Source organism: Schistocerca gregaria, chromosome 8, assembly GCF_023897955.1.
Source record: "Schistocerca gregaria isolate iqSchGreg1 chromosome 8, iqSchGreg1.2, whole genome shotgun sequence".
NCBI lineage: Eukaryota > Metazoa > Arthropoda > Insecta > Orthoptera > Acrididae > Schistocerca > Schistocerca gregaria.
Window position 1 is genome coordinate 161,873,768 of NC_064927.1, and position 18,753 is coordinate 161,892,520.

An 18,753-nucleotide genomic window follows, 5' to 3' on the forward strand; every position below is an offset into this window, starting at 1 on the left:
AACTTGGTGTACAATTTATTAAATTTGATTGACTGGAAGTATATTTAACCAAATTTAATTAATAGCTTAGGACATTTTTAGGACTTCGTAAAACATTAGTCAGTTAAAAATTAATATCTTAAGAATCATAACCGTATAGAAGGGCGTGGCATGATTTCAATGCTAGTAGAAATATCACTGCATAAGGTGGAAGGACTGACATAACAGTTATGTGCCGGCCGCGGTGGTCTCGCGGTTCTAGGCGCGCAGTCCGGAAACGTGCGGCTGCTACGGTCGCAGGTTCGAATCCTGCCTCGGGCATGGATGTGTGTGATGTCCTTAGGTAAGTTAGGTTTAAGTAGTTCTAAGTTCTAGGGGACTGATGAGCTAAGCAGTTGAGTACCATAGTGCTCAGAGCCATTTGAACCATTTTAACAGTTGTGATTCTTGTATATGTTGTGCATGCGACATTCTTGGTATCATGCACGAAACAAGAGCTGTTGGTCGCGCCTATCTGACTGCAAGACTGTCAGGAGTCGTACGCTACAGAATGCCATCAATCAACCACCAGAATACTATATTTAAGCCGCAAAAAGCAATTAAAATACGTAGATGGTATGAAAGAAGCTGTGTGAGCAACTTTTTTCCATAAAATATCAACAGGTGACAGGCCGATCCACAACCTTCGTTCAGGCGAGTGGTGTAAATATAAGAAATCTGAATCAACTGGACATGTAGAAAATATTTCCCTCAAGAACTCTTTACCTGAGGCTGTTGCGTTGGCTATAAACCACTTACAGAGATTGGGCAAATCCAGGTCTTTCGAAGAATTATCTGACAGGGGAAAAACAAAATGTGAATGAGTCATTCCACAATGTAGTGTTTACAAGAGTGTCTAAAAATGTATTTATGGGGTATCATACATTGAGGGTTGGTGTATATGATACTATTATCGCATTTAGTGATTGTTGTACTGGCAGACTGAAAGTATTTGAGGAGCTGAGATTGAAAACTGGCTGGAAAACGCGAGCTATGCTGGTGGAAATGGAGACGGAGTGAGTTGTCAAGGCTGAGCTTCAAGCTCAAAAGGTGTCAAACGAGCAAGATCTTCGAAGGGGAGAAAGAGGATGCGTTCGAACAATGTAGACGATGAAGACTACAGCGCTTCCACGTTTTAGCTGTTGTTTCTATTAAAATGTTTTAACTTAAAGTGGTTTTTAATTTCAGTTTCTGCAAAAAAAAAAATTCCAGACCAGTGGTCCATTTTCTGAGGAACTACAGAAGATCGACTTTTGATATTTTTGAAAATTAAGTTATGACACCCTTATGATACAGACCTATCGAATGGTAAAGATAGCTTGCCTGTTTCTAGTAAAACGCACAAAAATTTAAGGAAATGTTTAACAACAAATAAAACAGAAAAAATGCTATCCTACCTCCTAGAATATACACTTCAACCAAACTGAAAGGGTAAGTACCGGAAGCATGTTTAAGTAAACTGCAAAAGTTTCATTAAGTTGCATGTAGTAATTCTTGAAAGACTGTGTCATGAAATTAGCAACTTTAACATTAGCGCGATCCGCCATTCATACTCTCCTAAAGTTATATCAATGTTTAACGATTAGTAAGTAATGTTTTGGGTTGGTGCAAAAGTTCGCATTGTTTTTCCATAAGTTTATAAGTCAAATTAACACAACAGATACACATAACAGACTTCAGTAATCAATAGTACATTCTCCTTCAACATTTACCGTAGTCTGCCGACGCTGAGGTAACTTTCACATTCCGCGACTGTAGAAATCACGTGATTTTGAGACGAACAACTCGTCGTGCCTCGTTGTGACCGCATTTACATCCGGAAAGTAACTGCCTTGAAGGCTGTTCGATCGGTAGCAGAAAAGGTAAAAACCTGAGGGCGCTATAACAGGTGAATAAGACGGGTGCGGCAGGACTCCAAACACTACCCCTGTATAGTGCTTTTTGTCAGTCTAGCACTCTGTCGTGGTGACTCATTTCAGGCAGTCTTCCTGGACGCTGTTCTTGGGTTTCATCTGCAAGGCGCTTCAGTTGTTGACAATAAATATTAGTTATGGTTGCAACTAGGGGAAGCAGTTAGTAGCATACGACACCGTTGGTGTTGCACCAGATGTATTACATTATCTTTTGTGGATGCACACAGGTCTTTGTACGGGATTTGTTGCTTTGTTTGGGTGGATTAACGGGTTTAAACTATGTTCGTCAAACCCCGAAGCTCTTCCTGAATGTGGACAGTCGCTAATGTCGAAACGACCCTCCTTAAAACAAGAAAACCATTTTCTTGCCGTACTCTGCCCAGCGGCATTATTCCCAGACACAGCGCAAACGTTTCTGACTGTCTCCGCTGCTGTAACCCCTCTATTGATCTCAAACAGAAAAATATGTCGGAAATATTCCGACTTTCGTACTTGGCACTCCATTTTCTAGCGTGCAAATCTCCACTCACTACCTCCTGTAAATGACAAAATGAAAGAATAAAAACTCAAACTCAAATAGCAACATGAACTACAAATAAAAAGACAATCGATGAATAAACCCACAGCAAGCGGAATACCAACACGCAAAACAAAATCGCTACGACTTATGCACCAAGCTAATAACTGTAAAACTGTCAATGTATTGCTGTAGGTTACGGCCTGTTCCAAACTTCCGCTCCCGGATCACGAGCCAACACGGCCGTGACTGCGAGCAGAGTTGGTGCGGGCATGACCTGGAAGCCGTAGAGAAGAGAGCCTCACCCAGCGCCAGTGAGCAGCTCCGGCGTCGTACGGTTGATGAGCGGGGTGAGCACGGAGACCATCCACTGCGTGTCGCAGTCGCACACCCACGGGTTGTAGCGGATGTCCACCAGCTTCAGCATGTTGGAGCGACCCAGCTCCTGCGCGCCGTCCAGCCGGCTCAAGTTGTTGTCGTTCAGCCATATCTGCCGGGAAAAAACATCAGTCTACATCTGCTTTCCCTCCTTATTGTTTATCTATCTATCTAGTCTCCTCATTCAATATGATAAACTGCTTCAGCATAAAATTTGCCGTCGTGTCTTTTAATTAATACTACACTGACGGAAAAAATACCAAAACCAAAAAGGAATGGTGCGACATAAACTAAAGTTGGTACGAGAGTTTTCTGGGTCTGAAAAATGATGTCTATTAAAATTTCGCGCCAGTCGTGGAAGAGTGGCGCTAATGTCGCTACTATGAGGATGAAAATCAGATTTGATTTAAATACATGCTGTAAAGGTCGTGAGCGTTCGAGATTGAATGTGGTGGGCTGATGTTAGTCGAGAATGCGTTTAAGGTGACAAAGACACGTCGCTGAGTATGAGCGAGAGACTACGAGAAACTGGGTCTTCCTTCTGCGATATTCAAGAAAGATGTGGGAGGAACGTAACCAATACACACAGCTACTGGCAGCGGTTGTCACGGCTGTGTACGGTCGCAAAAACAACTCGCTCCGAAGAGCCACGTCGAACTACCGAGAGGGAATACCATCGTATTCGGCGTATGGTTCTGTTGCATCGTATTGCATCTGCAGCAGAAATCTGAGCAGCAGTTGTCACCACGGTGACACAATGAACTGTCACAAATCGGTTACTTCGAGGACAAATACGAGCCTGACGTCCTGTAGCGTCTTGGACCACTACTCAAAAGACCTGAGTCGCAAGTTTGACACTTGCCATTGATCAGATCTTAAGTAAATACCGTCAGCAATGACTCCTGGTATGAAGAGTCACCTTCAGACTGCCAACGGCCTTGTCAAGGAGCGTGGAGGAACAGACAGAGACTCAAAGCACCCTCTTACACTTACGGTGGAAAACTGTCGCTAAAGGCAGAAGAATCAGCAAAGATCAGAGGCATGAGGAAGCAGGAAAGAAGTAGAACCGTGAAACGTCCCCTTAGAAAAATTTTACACGACTGTGGTTAAACTGACACACAATAGTTTTTAGCGCAACGCAATCTGACTTTCAAAAATCCCTACAAAAGAATGGCCCTGACTAACATTAACCTATACATTCCAAATATCACTTACCTCACAAAAATCTTCGTTACTCAAGCTACTGCAATACAGCGAGCGCCACTACTGCCAGCTAAATAAAAGATTCAAACTACGGAAGTCACTAACTACTGACAGGCACAGTTAGCAAATGAAAGATTTTAATAGAGAACAAACAATGTATTTACCTTTATAGTCATAATATATATATCAGTTCGTGACACCAATTCTTAGAAATTTCAAAACTCCGCCATCTCTCTCCCCACGTCCACCACTGCTGGCGGCTCACCTCCAACTGCGCAACGCTACGCGCTGTTAGCATCCAGCTGCCGCTGCTCAACACTACAATGGCAGACAACAATGCAAACTAAACACAGACTGCGCACGGCACAGCCAGTGATTTTTATACAGAGCGCTACGTGGCGGCGGCGTTACCAATAAAAAAAAACTAAACAGCTTACTTACAACCGCTGCGTTAAAGGCATGTAATATGTAGAACATGAATCCTGTACCTAATAAGAAGTTTCATAGTGATCTCTCCACTGGCAAATGTTTCCGCATTAGACTTGTAATATACCAGGAAGTGGTGCAAATTCATAATATGAACTGTTCGATACCATGTTTGCTTCGAAACATCTGATTGTGTTTCAGTCTTGAACTGACGAAACGCTTTTACTAATGAGTCATTCGACTCATTTAAATCATAGCTGTTACAGCATTATCTTTCAGTGATTTGTGGTTTTTAAGTCATGTGCAGACATGGTATTTCACGACAAATGTCTCCCATTGTGTTCTTTTAGTTTCGAATAAATAAACCGCAACAGACAAAAATGGGCCATAACTACAACGGGCGTTTTTCTCCGCCGATTTCAGTTGAAAAACTGCGTTAGGGTGCATCGTGAAATGCTGCTGCCCCTATACTTTCATGAAGCTCCGATAGGTGGTGACCCTACATGTAGCCTTCAAAATGACTTCTGTAACGGAAGTGCGTTCCAGGAAGAGAGCTGTCACTGCGTTTCGTTTGGCGGAAAACCAGAGCACCGCAGATATTCATAGGCGCTTGCCGAATGTCTGCGGAAGTCCTGGCAGTGAACGAAAGCACCGCGAGGCGTCGGTCATCATCATAGCAAGGTCGCGCAAACCTGTCCAATCTCCCGCAAGCCAACTGGCCATACACAGCTGTGACTCGTGGAGTGCTGGTACGTGCGGACACTCTCATTCGAGATGATCGGCGGATCACAATCAGACGTCTCGCTGCTTAAATGAACGTGTCTCTTGGTAATCCACCAGTTGGGGTACTCAGAGATGTGTGCCTGGGGGGTTCTTTGCTGCCTAACAGAAAACCATAAAGATCAACGAAGGACCATCTGTTTGGCCCAACAAAGGATCCTCAGGAAGCAGTATGTGGACGATGCGGAGGTTATTGATGCAGCAAAACGTTGACCCCAACATCGACCAGCAGAGTGGTACCATTGGGTGTAAAGGTCCTCTCAGTAAGGTGGCGCAAGTCCATCGCATTGAACGTAGATTGTGTTGAAAAATAGGGTTTTGTAGCCAAAGGAGGGGGAGTAACGTGATGTATTGGAATCCGAATAAATGCATTACTTATAGTATGTTACCGTTGGTTATATATTTTTTCGTCAAGCAAAAACTGAGGTGCACTCAAAATGATAAAAGTTTATTTGAGTGGCAGAAAACTAATATTTATTATTCATCACTTACTGTTTAATTTTCTGACTGAAATAACATAAATAAATTCGCTGGAAGTAATATATTTAAATCAGTATACTCAGACTTTAAAATATAAACTAAGACTTCAATAGCCACTCTCTCCATAAAACTTCGATTGTATAATCGAAATTACTCTCATCAGGCAGCACAATGGAGCTAGCATTGCATTCGCAATACATAATACAGCGTTACATTGTTCCGTTGCCCTGTACTATATTCTCATTAAGATTTACAATGGGTAGAAATATTCTGTACTGGCCTGAAGGTATACGGTAAGTACAATATGTTAGTCTCTTTACCCATGGACGAAGGAAACTAGGATGGAAGTTAAAAAATACAACTTTTGCTTCTATGCAATAAATCGCATTGATGTCATGACGATGCATCGAAAAATAAATCGATATTTCCACACATGAAGTTTTCTTATTTTCACGATTGTATGTGAATTTGTTTCTCATAAATATATTTGAACCTTAAGGAAAATATATGCTTTCGTAATTTCCAAGATCTTTTATTAGAAACTAGCGAACCTGGCAATGCTTCGCAGTCGGTAAATTTGTATGGGAATTTGAAATGTCGTCTCTAGTCATCTCCTTCTCTCCCTGTCTCTCCACTTCCTCCTGCCCTTCTACCTGTCTATTTCGTCCTTTCCCCTCTCTCTCCAGTTCCTCTCCCACCTCTGCCCCTCTCCTCTTCACCCACCTCTCTCTCTCTCTCTCTCTCTGACATTGAGCCTTGTTTATAGTGTGTTTAAAGTCAGTACCGCCATTAGACTGTCCTTAATTTACAGTGTTACATTTACACTTACACAATCATCATTTTGGCTTCAAAGTGCCATTATCAAGAGTTTCAAATGTTATAAATTGCCTAAGATGGCATACTGTCGTATTAAAATACACTATTAGACACTTTGTCTAAGAGTCAATATTTCTGGCTGAGCCTACTGCTTTGTTTCATCACTGAGTACACCATCTTAGCCAACTGTCATTCAGTCAAGGTGGTGTACTCAGTGATGAAACAAAGCAGTAGGCTCAGCCAGAAGTATTGACTCTTAGACAAAGTGTCTAATAGTGTATTTTAATACGACAGTATGCCATCTTAGGCAATTTATAACATTTGAAACTCTTGATAATGGCACTTTGAAGCCGAAATCATGATTGTGTAAGTGTAAATGTAACATTGTAAATAAACAACAATCCAATGGCGGTACTGACGTTAAAGAAACGTGTTATGACTGTGGCCCCGCATTATGGTTCAAATGGCTGTAAGCACTATGGGACAACATCTGAGATCATCAGTCCCCTAGAACTTAAAACTACTTAAATCTAACTAACCTTAGGACATCACACACATCCATGCCCGAGACAGGATGCGAACCTGCGACCGAAGCGGTCGCGCGGTTCAAGACTGTAGCGCCTGTAACCACTCGGTCACCATGGCCGGCCCCGCATTATGAAAAAAATACTGTTTATTATTGTTGTAAACGAAACCTTGATTGAGAAATGAATTCGCTTGAAATGAAAGGGTAGATCAGTTGGAATCATTGGAGTACAGGTTATGAGAGATGCATCTCCACCTGCTGCATCTGTGAGCATAGTATCTTCAATCAGAGTATTTCGCGTATTTCGAGTATTTCGTGAATGGGGAAGATTGCAAAGTTTCGAAAGATTCAGTTATCATAGTATTCTAGACATAAGTCGATAAACCATAAACACAACTTTCCTGTTAAAACCAACTGCAAGCTATGAAACAAAACAGCACATTGTTGTGAATACAATTTTTAAAATTATTTATAGGGAGAAAGAATATATGTGTGGGAGAAAAAATTGCCTATTGATTTAAATACTCTGCTACCATTGTTAAAACTGACAGCGAGGAAGAAAGTGAAATCGCACATTTTCACAGCACAGTGGTAGAGCAACAGATTTTTATCGCATTCGATTTTGCAGAAACTCTGTACATCTAAACAATAGAAAGTTCAGGTTAGAATATCAACAATATTGTGAAAAGGATAGATTGATAGTCACTGTAAATATGACACAATGAGCTGCAGGCAGCCACAATGAACGGAGTGTTACACATTGAGCTTTAAGCCAAAGCCTTTTCCTGAAAGGAAAAAGACCACACATATTCACACAAGTAAGCACATCTCACGCATACGTGACCGCTATATCCGGCTGCTACGGCCAGAATGCAACTGCTTCGAGCGGAATCAGCAACTTGGAGTGTGGCAAAGAAGGGCGAAGGATAGTAGGGTGTGTGTGAAGGAAGAGAAGTGAGTGCTGCCTGCGGGAGTGTGGAGCGAGTGGATGGTGGCAAGACAACACTTCCAAGCACAGCATCAGGAGCGTGGGGAGGAAACGGGGAGTCGAAAAGGAGAGGAACAGAGAAGCGGTAAAGACTGGCAGAGAGCAACTCACAACAGGGGGAAGGGAAACTATTGTTTGAAGGGTGTGGGACAATAGGTTACCGTAGGTTGAGGCCAAGCTGGTTTGAGAAATGGAGAATGTGCAGAAAAACTGGTGGTGCAGAGGAGGATCAAGATGACCCAAGTTGTGAAACAACCATTCAAATGAAACATGTTATGTTCAGATGAATGTTGTGCCACGGGGTGGGATGCTGGGGGACAGCTGGTTGGTAATCATACCAATCTAAAAAGCTGTGCAACAATTTCATCAGAGATGGTATACGAAGTGGCTACTTTCGCAGGTGGATTGGCGCCTGCTGGGGTAAGATAAGCCTGTGATAGGAATCCAGTAGGAAGTGCTGGCTGGATGGACGGGGCAGATCTTGCAAGTGGATTTTCCACAGGGAAACAGCTGCAGGCAGCTGTCAGGTGTGTGTGAGGCGTGTTTGCTTCTGTTAATATGTGTCTTTATTACCTTTCCCTTCTGGGGATGGCTTTGGGTGAAAGCTTATTGTATCAGTCTGTTCGTTGTGACTATCTGCAACTCCAAGTGCCATCTTTGTGGTGAGTAGCAATCTATCCTTTTCATAAAAACTGAATACTCTTGCTCAAAAATTACTTAGCCAATGTCTGCCTGAATGCTTATTAGAGTATCGTGCCAAAAAATTGAAGTAAATCGATGAAGAACTAATAGAGATGTTTGCTGACAACGTTTCCCTATCGTATGTTATACATTTGAGGCACTGAGAACCATAGGCCTAAAGCACACCTTCGTCGATTTTGAGATTGTAGCTTGTATGCATGCTTCTCACATCTGTTGACCAGGTTTATCAGTGCTGTACCCTGCACTGTAAATATGTACATTTACGAAAAGCTGTCTCAACAATTTGATATTCACATATTCATTTCCATATGGGCCCAAAGGACATTCGTGCAGGAATGTTCAATGGGTACACTGACGCCCATTTTTTGTGAAAGCTGGAAGTTCTTGAAGGAATACCCCACCACAACTTAATATTCCATGATTTCAGGGGAAAAAAAATCAAATGTGTGTGAAATCTTATGGGATTACACAATACTTAACCTACATTTTCCTAAAGACAAACACACACACACACACACACACACACACACACACACACACACACACACACACACACACACACACGTGTCCGAGGGAGAACTCGAACCCCTCCGGGACCAGCCGCACAGTCCCTGCCTGCAGCGCCCTTAGACCGCTTGGCTAGTCCAGCGCGGCCTCTGATCCTCAAGCCGGAGAATATGCTTAACGAAAATGATGTCAACGAGGACCATGAAGTGTACGGATAGGCTATAACTGCGTATGTGTGGTGCATTCAGTAGTTGTTTATATTCTGATTCTAGTATCTGTTTTGTTGGCAGAAGAGCCAACACCGTGTTACTAGAGGAGGCCGAAATGCACGCGTATTAGCTCACGCAAGCTGCCGTGAGGAGGGAAGGACTATACTGACGTGAGGTCTGGAACATGACAAGGAATTAGAATTCAGAAAGCGGACATAATTAGTTAGATACTTAACTTTAATCCATTAATGATGAAAGTCGCTCTTGAAGGTACATGATATCATCTGTTCAGAAGACATAGTAACTGAATATGGCGCCTTGCTAGGTCGTAGCAAATGACGTGGCTGAAGCTATGCTAAACTGTCGTCTGTGCAAATAAGAGCATCTGTAATCAGTGAACCATCGCTAGCAAAGTCGGCTGTACAACTGGGGCGAGTGCTAGGAAGTCTCTCTAGACTAGACCTGCCGTATGGCGGCGCTCGGTCTGCAATCACTGATAGTGGCGACACGCGGGTCCGAGGTATACTAACGGACCGCGGCCGATTTAAAGGCTGCAACCTAGCAAGTGTGGTGTCTGGCGTTGACACCACGGTATCAGATTAATTACAACCTACACAACAATAAAAAAAGACACGGTTGCTACTAGTCTATAAATTGAAATGTTTTGGAGCAACATTAATTATAATAATAAGAATAATAATAATCGTAAATATTAATTAAGAATTCAGAACATAAAGTTGGTACGTAAATTTCTATAAAAAATGTAAATGATGATGCTTGGTTAAAAGACAAGTCAGACCTGTGAGACTGGTGCTTTCCCTGCAGATCTGCATTTTAGAAAGGTCTATTTTTCTCAAAACTTTGTCTGTACTTTGGATCCTTATGGTTTCAACTCCTCATATATCGAAAAATATATGGCCTATGTCTGTCCAAATGTGTAATAGAAATTGTGTAAAAATTTGAAGTACATTGGGGTAGAAGTTTTCGAGATTTTTGTCGACAACCTTAAACAAAGTCTCGTCTCTGTAGTATGGTACAGGGCTTAGGGCACCAAGTAGTGACGTGTGTTGGTGGGGCGGAGAGACTGACCTTCCGGAGCGAGTAGGGCAGCTCGCCGCGCAGCTCGGACAGGCGCGGGTTGTGGTGTAGCTGCAGCTCGCGCAGGCCCGTCAGGTTGGCCATCGCCGAACCGTCGACGGCGCGCAGCAACGGCATGTACGTCATCACCAGCGTCGTCAGCGACTCCAGGGACGCCGGGAACGGCCTGCGAAGGCGCAGGAAGCAACACTCAGCACCGGCCCTCGCCTTACGCGTTCCCAGCCTACGAAAGCGGCTACTCGCACATGAGAAAGCATTCCTGGGGCTACGATTTTTTAATACGAGGGGCGTTTGGAAAGTCCGTGCAAAGTCCGAGAGATGGCACTACCGGCGCGTATTGATGTCATGTTTAGTTAGTAGCATCTCTGGAAAGAACACACACCAAGTTTCAGCCATGTTGGTCTATTTATTTGTGTTTGGCATTCGTGTGAATCAAGGAACTCGAGTGATTGTCAAACAATGGACGAAAAAGAATTTCGTGTGGTGATTACACATTACGTTATGAAAGGCAAAGTAACTCCGTAGACTAACACGACTCTGTTGCAATCCCATAAAAATGTTTATAATCGACTGAAAAATTTCACATTCTCAAGACTAAAAAGCAGAAAATAATTATTTAAATTTGGTTTTCAATATAAAATGTATTAAAAAGTATATAATAATTTCTCATAGCCCCATCCAGATTCTTATCCCCGTACAGATACTCCTGAACATTTGTGCTTAAGAATTTTTAATAGCTACAAAAATACTCGTTAAATTTGAAACTAGAGACGTGGGGTGCATGTAATAGATAATACACTGAAGCGCCATAGAAACTGGTATAGGCATGCGTATTCAAATACAGAGATATGTAAACAGACAGAATACGGTGCTGAGATCGGCAACGCCTATACAGGGTGCTACAAAAAAGGTACGGCCAAACTTTCAGGAAACATTCCTCACACACAAATAAAGAAAAGATTTTATGTGGACATGTATCCGGAAACGCTTAATTTCCATGTTAGAGCTCATTTTAGTTTCGTCAGTATGTACTGTACTTTCTCGATTCACCGCCGGTTGGCCCAATTGAAGGAAGGTAATGTTGACTTCAGTGCTTGTGTTGACATGCGACTCATTGCTCTACAGTACTAGCATCAAGCACATCAGTACGTAGCATCAACAGGTTAGTGTTCATCACGAACGTGGTTTTGCAGTCAGTGCAATGTTTACAAATGTAGAGTTGGCAGATGCCCATTTGATGTATGGTTTAGCACGGGGCAATAGCCGTGGCTCGGTACGTTTGTATCGTGACAGATTGCCAGAACGAAGGTGTCCCGACAGCAAGACGTTCGAAGCAATTGATCGGCGTCTTAGGGAGCACGAAACATTCCAGCCTATGATTCGCGACTGTGGAAGACCTAGAACGACGAGGACACCTGGAATGGACGAGGCAATTCTTCGTGCAGTTGACGATAACCCAGCTGTCAGCGTCAGAGAAGTTGCTGCTGTAACGTAACGTTGACCACGTCACTGTATCGATAGTGCTACGGGAGAACCAGTTGTTTCCGTACCATGTACAACGTTTGCAGGCACTATCAGCAGCTGATTGGCTTCCACGGGTACACTTCTGCGAATGGTTCATCCAACAATGTGTCAATCCTCATTTCAGTGCAAATGTTCTCTTTACGGATGAGGCTTCATTCCAACGTGATCAAATTGTAAATTTTCACAATCGACATGTGTGGGCTGACGAGAATCCGCACGCAATTGTGCAATCACGTCATCAACACAGATTTTCTGTGAACGTTTGGGCAGACACTGTTGGTGATGTCTCGATTGGGCTCCATGTTCTTCCACCTACGCTCAATGGAGCACGTTATCATGATTTCATACGGGATACTCTACCTGTGCTGCTAGAACATGTGCCTTTACAAGTACGACACAACATGTAGTTCATGCACGATGGAGCTCCTGCACATTTCAGTCGAAATGTTCGTACGCTTCTCAACAACAGATTCGGTGACCGATGGATTGGTAGAGGCGGACCAATTCCATGGCCTCCACGCTCTTCTGATCTCAACCCTCTGGACTTTCATTTATGGGGGCATTTGAAAGCTCTTGTCTACGCAACCCCGGTACCGTATTGTGGACGGCTGTGATACAATACGCCAGTCTCCAGGGCTGCATCATCGCATCAGGGATTCCATGCGACGGAGGATGGGTGCATGTATCCTCGCTAACGGAGGGCATTTTAAATATTTCCTGTAAAAAAGTGTTTGAAGTCACGCTGGTACGTTCTGTTGCAGTGTGTTTCCATTCCATGATTAATGTGATTTGAAGAGAAGTAATAAAATGAGCTCTAACATGGAAAGTAAGCGTTTCCGGACACATGTCCACTTAACATATTTCCTTTCTTTGTGCGTGAGGAATGTTTCCTGAAAATTTCGCCGTACCATTTTGTTTCACCCTGTGTAAGACATCAAGTGCCTGGCGCAGTTGTTAGATCGGTAACTGCTGCTACAATGGCAGGTCATCAAGATTTAAGTGAGTTTGAACGTGGTGTCATAGTCGGAGCACGAGCGACGGGACACAGCATCTCCGAGATAGCGATGAAGAGGAGATTTTCCCATACGACCATTTCACGAATGAGGATGTCAAATTAATCACCTTTCAGCCGTCTAGTTTCCAAACTTTTTATTTGACTACCAGTTTCAGCGTTTTACTACGCAATTTTCAGACCCCTGACCGACGATAGGAAGATTCTATCTCGGCTGTGATCAAAACAGGGGCCAGAAATACTGGTATTAGTAGATATTTGCTATAGTGAGCACTTTAACCATCATTTGCCGACAGATGACGGTCTAAGTGAAAATGCGCAGGAAGGTCTGAAAAAGGATGTCCGACATTACCGATAAGATTTTGCAATGTGGCAACTTACATGAGCCGAGCAGTGGGAGTGCTAGGCCCACATCAATCGCCCCTTTGCATTTTTGAGTAATTAATTAAGGCCGTAATGACCAGCAGCAGCAATGATGTGAACAAATTTGCGGTTCATTACGCCATACTAACAGAGATAGCTAGCTATGGAATGAGCAATGAGGCTGTACTGCCATGCGTTAAATATTTCAGACACACCGACCCATCCTACAACCTGTTCAAAAATTTTGGTGTTAATAATTTACATGCATCACTATTGTTTCTATGAGGCAGCCAACCTCACCCAATCCTATTCTTCAACAAAGGACTGTACTGCATAATCAGATGTCATTAAGCGCGTAAGAATCGCATTGGGGAATTTGTAGCACAATTCCGAGTTCAGTAAATAAGTGATTTGCATATCACCTCACTGTAGGAAAAGAAACTTGACGGTCGCTTCCCAATTTCACGCGCAAATATTCCCATGAGAGAATGATGCAGGGTGTATTGCCTCGGCTTCTGGCGTCTTATGATCCACTCATCTCGAACTTCCAGAAAATGACAATTGAAGAAAGTAAACAGTTATCACCTGAGGAAGTTTTTCGAATCGACAGTGCACAACCCGACAGTGAACTTTCTGACAGTGATAATGACGCAAGCGACGAATTTGACTGCGATTTCTACGAAAAAAATGTAAAATGTTGAATAAAGAATTTCAGTACGATAGTTTCGGCTCCTAATTTGTTATCAGCGATCTTAAAATACGTTTCACCTTCATTTTAACTCGAATCCCCTGAACTTACCACTTTTGGTCAGCCATACTGAATCCGCCATTTTCAATTTTGTAATTCTGGCATCGGATTCGTAAACAGCGACCACATAAGCCCACAAAGAACACATTTTTGTAGGATTTTATATACTTTTTCTACTATGTCCAGGTGTCGAAGCTACACTCATGCTCATAAATTAAGGATAATGCTGATACATGGTGAAACAACGCTCTGGTCGGCGGTTTGCAGGTTTAAATCAGCTCGGGGTAGGACCATGCGGTGTATCTGAACCGCGGTCGTCGCACGGTGGTGCTGGCAGCAGTCCACAAACGCAGAGGTGTGTTGGTGCATGTCAGAGCACGGTGCAGCGAGTAAGTGTGCAGACGTTTTCAGACGTGCTAATGGTGACTGTGTGTTGAAAATGGCTCAAAGAGCACATGTTGATGACGTTATGAGGGGTAGAATACCAGGGCGACTGGAGGCTGGTCAAATACAGCAGGTCGTAGCACGGGCCCTGCGAGTGCCACAAAGTGTGATCTCAAGATTATGACAACGATTCCAGAAGACAGGAAACGTGTCCAGGCGCTACGGTACGGGACGTCCACAGTCTACAACACTACAAGAAGACCGATATCTCACCATCACTGCCCGCAAACGGCCACAGAGTACTGCAGGTATCCTTGCTCGGGCCCTTACGGCAGCCACTTGAACAGTTGTCTCCAGACACTTAGTTTACAGACGACTAGAACAGACATGGTTTCTTCGCCTGGAGACCTGCAAGGAGCATTCCACTGACCTCGTAAAGCCGGGTGTCAAGAACACAGTACGTGCTCATTGGAACAGTGGTTCCAGGTTATGTTCACGGACGAGTCCAGGTATAGTCTGAACAGTGATTCTCGCGGGGTTCTCACCTGGCGTCAACCAGGAACCAGATATCAACCCCTTAATGTCCTTGAAAGGGACCTGTATGGAGGTCGTGGTTTGATGGTGTGGGGTGGTATTATGATTGGTGCGCGTACACCCCTGCATGTCTTTGACAGAGGAACTGTAGCAGGTCAGGTGTTTTGGGACGTCATTTTGCACCAGTATGTCCGCCTTTTCAGGGGTGCTGTGGGTCCCACCTTCCTCCTGATGGATAACGCACGGCCCCACCGCGCTGCCATCGTGGAGGAGTATCTTGGAACAGAAGATATCAGGCGAACGGAGTGGCCTACCTGTTCTCCAGACCTAGACCCCCTCGAGCACGTCTGGTCGACGTATCGATGCACGTCTTCAAACCCCTACGACACTTCAGGAGCTCCGACAGACACTAGTGCAAGAATGGGAGGCTATACCCCAGCAGCTGCTCGACCACCTGATCCAATGCCAACCTATTGTGCGACCTGTGTACGTGTGCATGGTGATCATAACCCATATTGATGTCGGCGTACATGCGCAGGAAACAGTGGCGTTCTGTAGCACATGTGTTTCGGGACAGTTTTCTGAACTTATCACCAATACTGTGGACTTACAGTTCCCGATGTGCCCATGCTATTAGCGCCAGTGTTGTGTAATGCCACGTTGTGTCCTTAATTTATGACCATGAATGTAGTTGGCCCAGTGTGCACCGACCCATACGAACCGCTGTTCCACTACCTCTCCCTGGTTGACTTATCGCTTAGCAGCAGTTACTTCCGAGTGGTGACTTCCGTTACTGCGCAGTGTCCACTAGGTTGTTATGTGTTTGTTCCAGAGTCGTGTGGTACGCTTATGAAATACTGCAACGGCACGCAGCGTTGTACTCGATACTTACTGCGCCTTGGAGATCTCAGGGATTGGATTTTGGCTGAGGTCCAGGAGGCTGAGGTTGTGTGAGTTCTTGAGCTCGTCCGGCAGCTTGGTGAAACGGTTCCCCGCCAGCCACAGCTGCTGCAGGTCCTTCGGCGGGTGCAGGAACGTCTCCGGCAGCGCCTCGATGTCGCAGAACGACAGGTCCAGACTCTGAGGCAAAGACGAGTTCGTCAGCGCTAACTATAGCCGCTATAGTTACAGGCCGGAAAGGAAGTGATAAAGTGCATATAGCAATTGGCATAACACAAGACAAAATACACATGAAGCTTTCATAGCAGCGTACTGATTCAGATAAGCGGGGAATGGCTGAGTCTTCGACAGAACATGTGAAGAAGTCCAGCCAATGTCCAACTCATTGTCAGTTCTGTAGCGATACTCTTCCTGGTAGCAGCCGAATAGTACCTAACTAGAGTAAGCAGACTAAATGCACAAGATGGAGCAGCCGTTTTAGGGGACACAGTAGTTAGAATGGTGGTACTGCGTGACCCTGCCTGTAATACGCTGCCTGACAAAAACGTGAAGGACCCAGTAAAGGAGAAAGAAATGAAATGAAACTTCACGGAATGAGAGTGTATGTGATATTCTTTCAGTGACTACAAAACTGCGTCAGGTTCAGAAAGAACTAGACCGTTACAGCCCACTTACCAGCATGACGTTGCACCACCTATGGCCTGGATTCGGTTGGGAAGGATATCACAGCCGTTACATCGTCTCCTGAGGCAAAATTGCCCACAGTTGTTGAAACTGGATTCTGGCACTAGGGCAGAGTTGGCGTCCGATATGGTTCCACAAATGATCCATTAGGGCAGATCTGGCGATCTTGATGGCCATGGGAGAACCTCAACATCACACAGATAGTTCATAGATATGGGCGAGCATTGTCTTTTGAAAATGGGCACCATGATACTCTCGCATGGGAGGAAACACATGAAGACGCAGGATGCCTGTGACACACTATTGTACCATCAGAATTCCCTACCCAATGGCCCCCCACACGATGATGCCAGGAGTAAATCTACTGTGCCTCTCCAAAATGTTGGAAGAAGAGTCATCTTTCCAGGTGGCTCCCATACTCAGCGACGATGCTCATCCAGGATAGTGCAGAACCACGATTAATCGCCAAATAGAGTGCGACGCGACTCGTGAGAATTCCACGCTTCCCAGTCACAGCACCACTCCAGATGCAGACAGTTCTGACGTGGTGTTAATGGAAGCCTAGACACGAAATGAAATGAGCGTTTGGCGTTATTGTCCGGGAGACCCCTTACGGGGCAGGTCCGACCGCCTTGTGGGCGACTTGCGCGCCGGATGGGGATGAAATGATGATGAAGACAGTACAACACCCAGTTCCTGAGCGGAGAAAATCTCCGACGTAGCCGGGAATCGAACCTGGGCCCGTAGGACAGCAATCCGTCACGCTGACCACTCAGCTATCGGGGCAGACAGCCTACAAATGGAACGCTAATTCCCGACTGCTAGTCTACAACCAGTGACTTGGGTTACATAGAATGTTACGGGGCGTACACTACTTGTTCTCGGATCACAGGCGCAGATATGAAGAGATTACGATGTGGTTAGTGCACAACACAGCGACCCTCCCTTGTGGCGGCCAGACTTACTCGATCGGACTCTTGAAGAAGAGTATGCCTGCACTCACGTTCCTAAGCAATCCGACACTGGACCACTGTTACATTCAAATGGCCCACAAATCTGAAAATTGCGCGATTCGACCAAATGGTCCAATGGACACACACAATGATGCCCCTTCATAACTGTCAAGTGTTGATAATACTGTCTCAGACGGGTGCCTGGCATCTCCATCTCCTTCACAGTCATTGCTCAACGCCTCATGCTGTTAACGTCCTTTATATAACGTAGCAGACCTGTTAGCAAAACTAAACATGTACAAAACTAATGTACACTGGTGGCCATCCTATTACATGACTGGCGAAGATGTGTACATCGTCATCTTACCCTGTCTTCTGGGTGCACCGCGTTTTTTGTTAGGCAGTGTTTTAGAGCCATGATTTACAGTGGGGTGCATGCAAGAAGTTGAATGGTGTAACGATGTACATTGCAAGGAGCAATGTGCCACATGTCGTACCAGCCAACAGTATTATTCGGCCACTTCTGTCTGTAGTGTCTACTTTGGCGTGGATATAGAACAAAGAATGGTTCAAATGGTTATGAGCACTATGGGATTTAACATCTGAGGTGATCAGTCCCCTAGACTTAGAACTAGTTAAACCTAACTAACCTCAGGACATCACGCACATCCATCCCCGAAGCAGGATTTAAACCTGCGACCGTAGCATCAGCAGGGCATGAAACATTTAGCACTGTCATTGTGGTGATAGAAATCATGGGATACTTCATAATATTATGTCAGACTTTGTACTGCCTGGCATAGTGAAGCAATTCAACTCATCAAGGGCTCAACAAGCCACTGAGCCAAGCTGCCTCTACAGTCGTCTGTAATTGCGAAAGTGTTGCTGTTGTAGGATTTTGTGCACAAGGTGACCTCTCGATTATATCCCATAAATATTCGTTTGGATTCATGTCGGGCGATCTGCGTGGTCAAATCATTCGCTCGAATTGTCCAGATTGTTCTTCAAAAATCACGAAGAATTGTGACCTGATGACATGACACATCATCATTCACAAAAATTGAAATTGATGAAAGGCTGCAGATGGTCT

The 18,753-nt window shown here is 44.4% G+C and overlaps 1 protein-coding gene across 1 annotated transcript in view; it reads right to left on the reverse strand.

The window, feature by feature from the left end:
* The window catches only part of LOC126285448 (leucine-rich repeat-containing protein 15-like), a 90,026-nt gene that overhangs the window by 13,407 nt on the left and 57,866 nt on the right, over positions 1–18,753 (reverse strand). The window contains exons 5-7 of the mRNA XM_049984834.1: positions 16,019–16,206; positions 10,553–10,727; positions 2,754–2,938 (exon numbers count right to left, since the gene is read on the reverse strand). Coding sequence (XP_049840791.1) covers positions 2,754–2,938; positions 10,553–10,727; positions 16,019–16,206 — 548 coding nt within the window. The remainder of the gene's footprint in view (positions 1–2,753; positions 2,939–10,552; positions 10,728–16,018; positions 16,207–18,753) is intronic.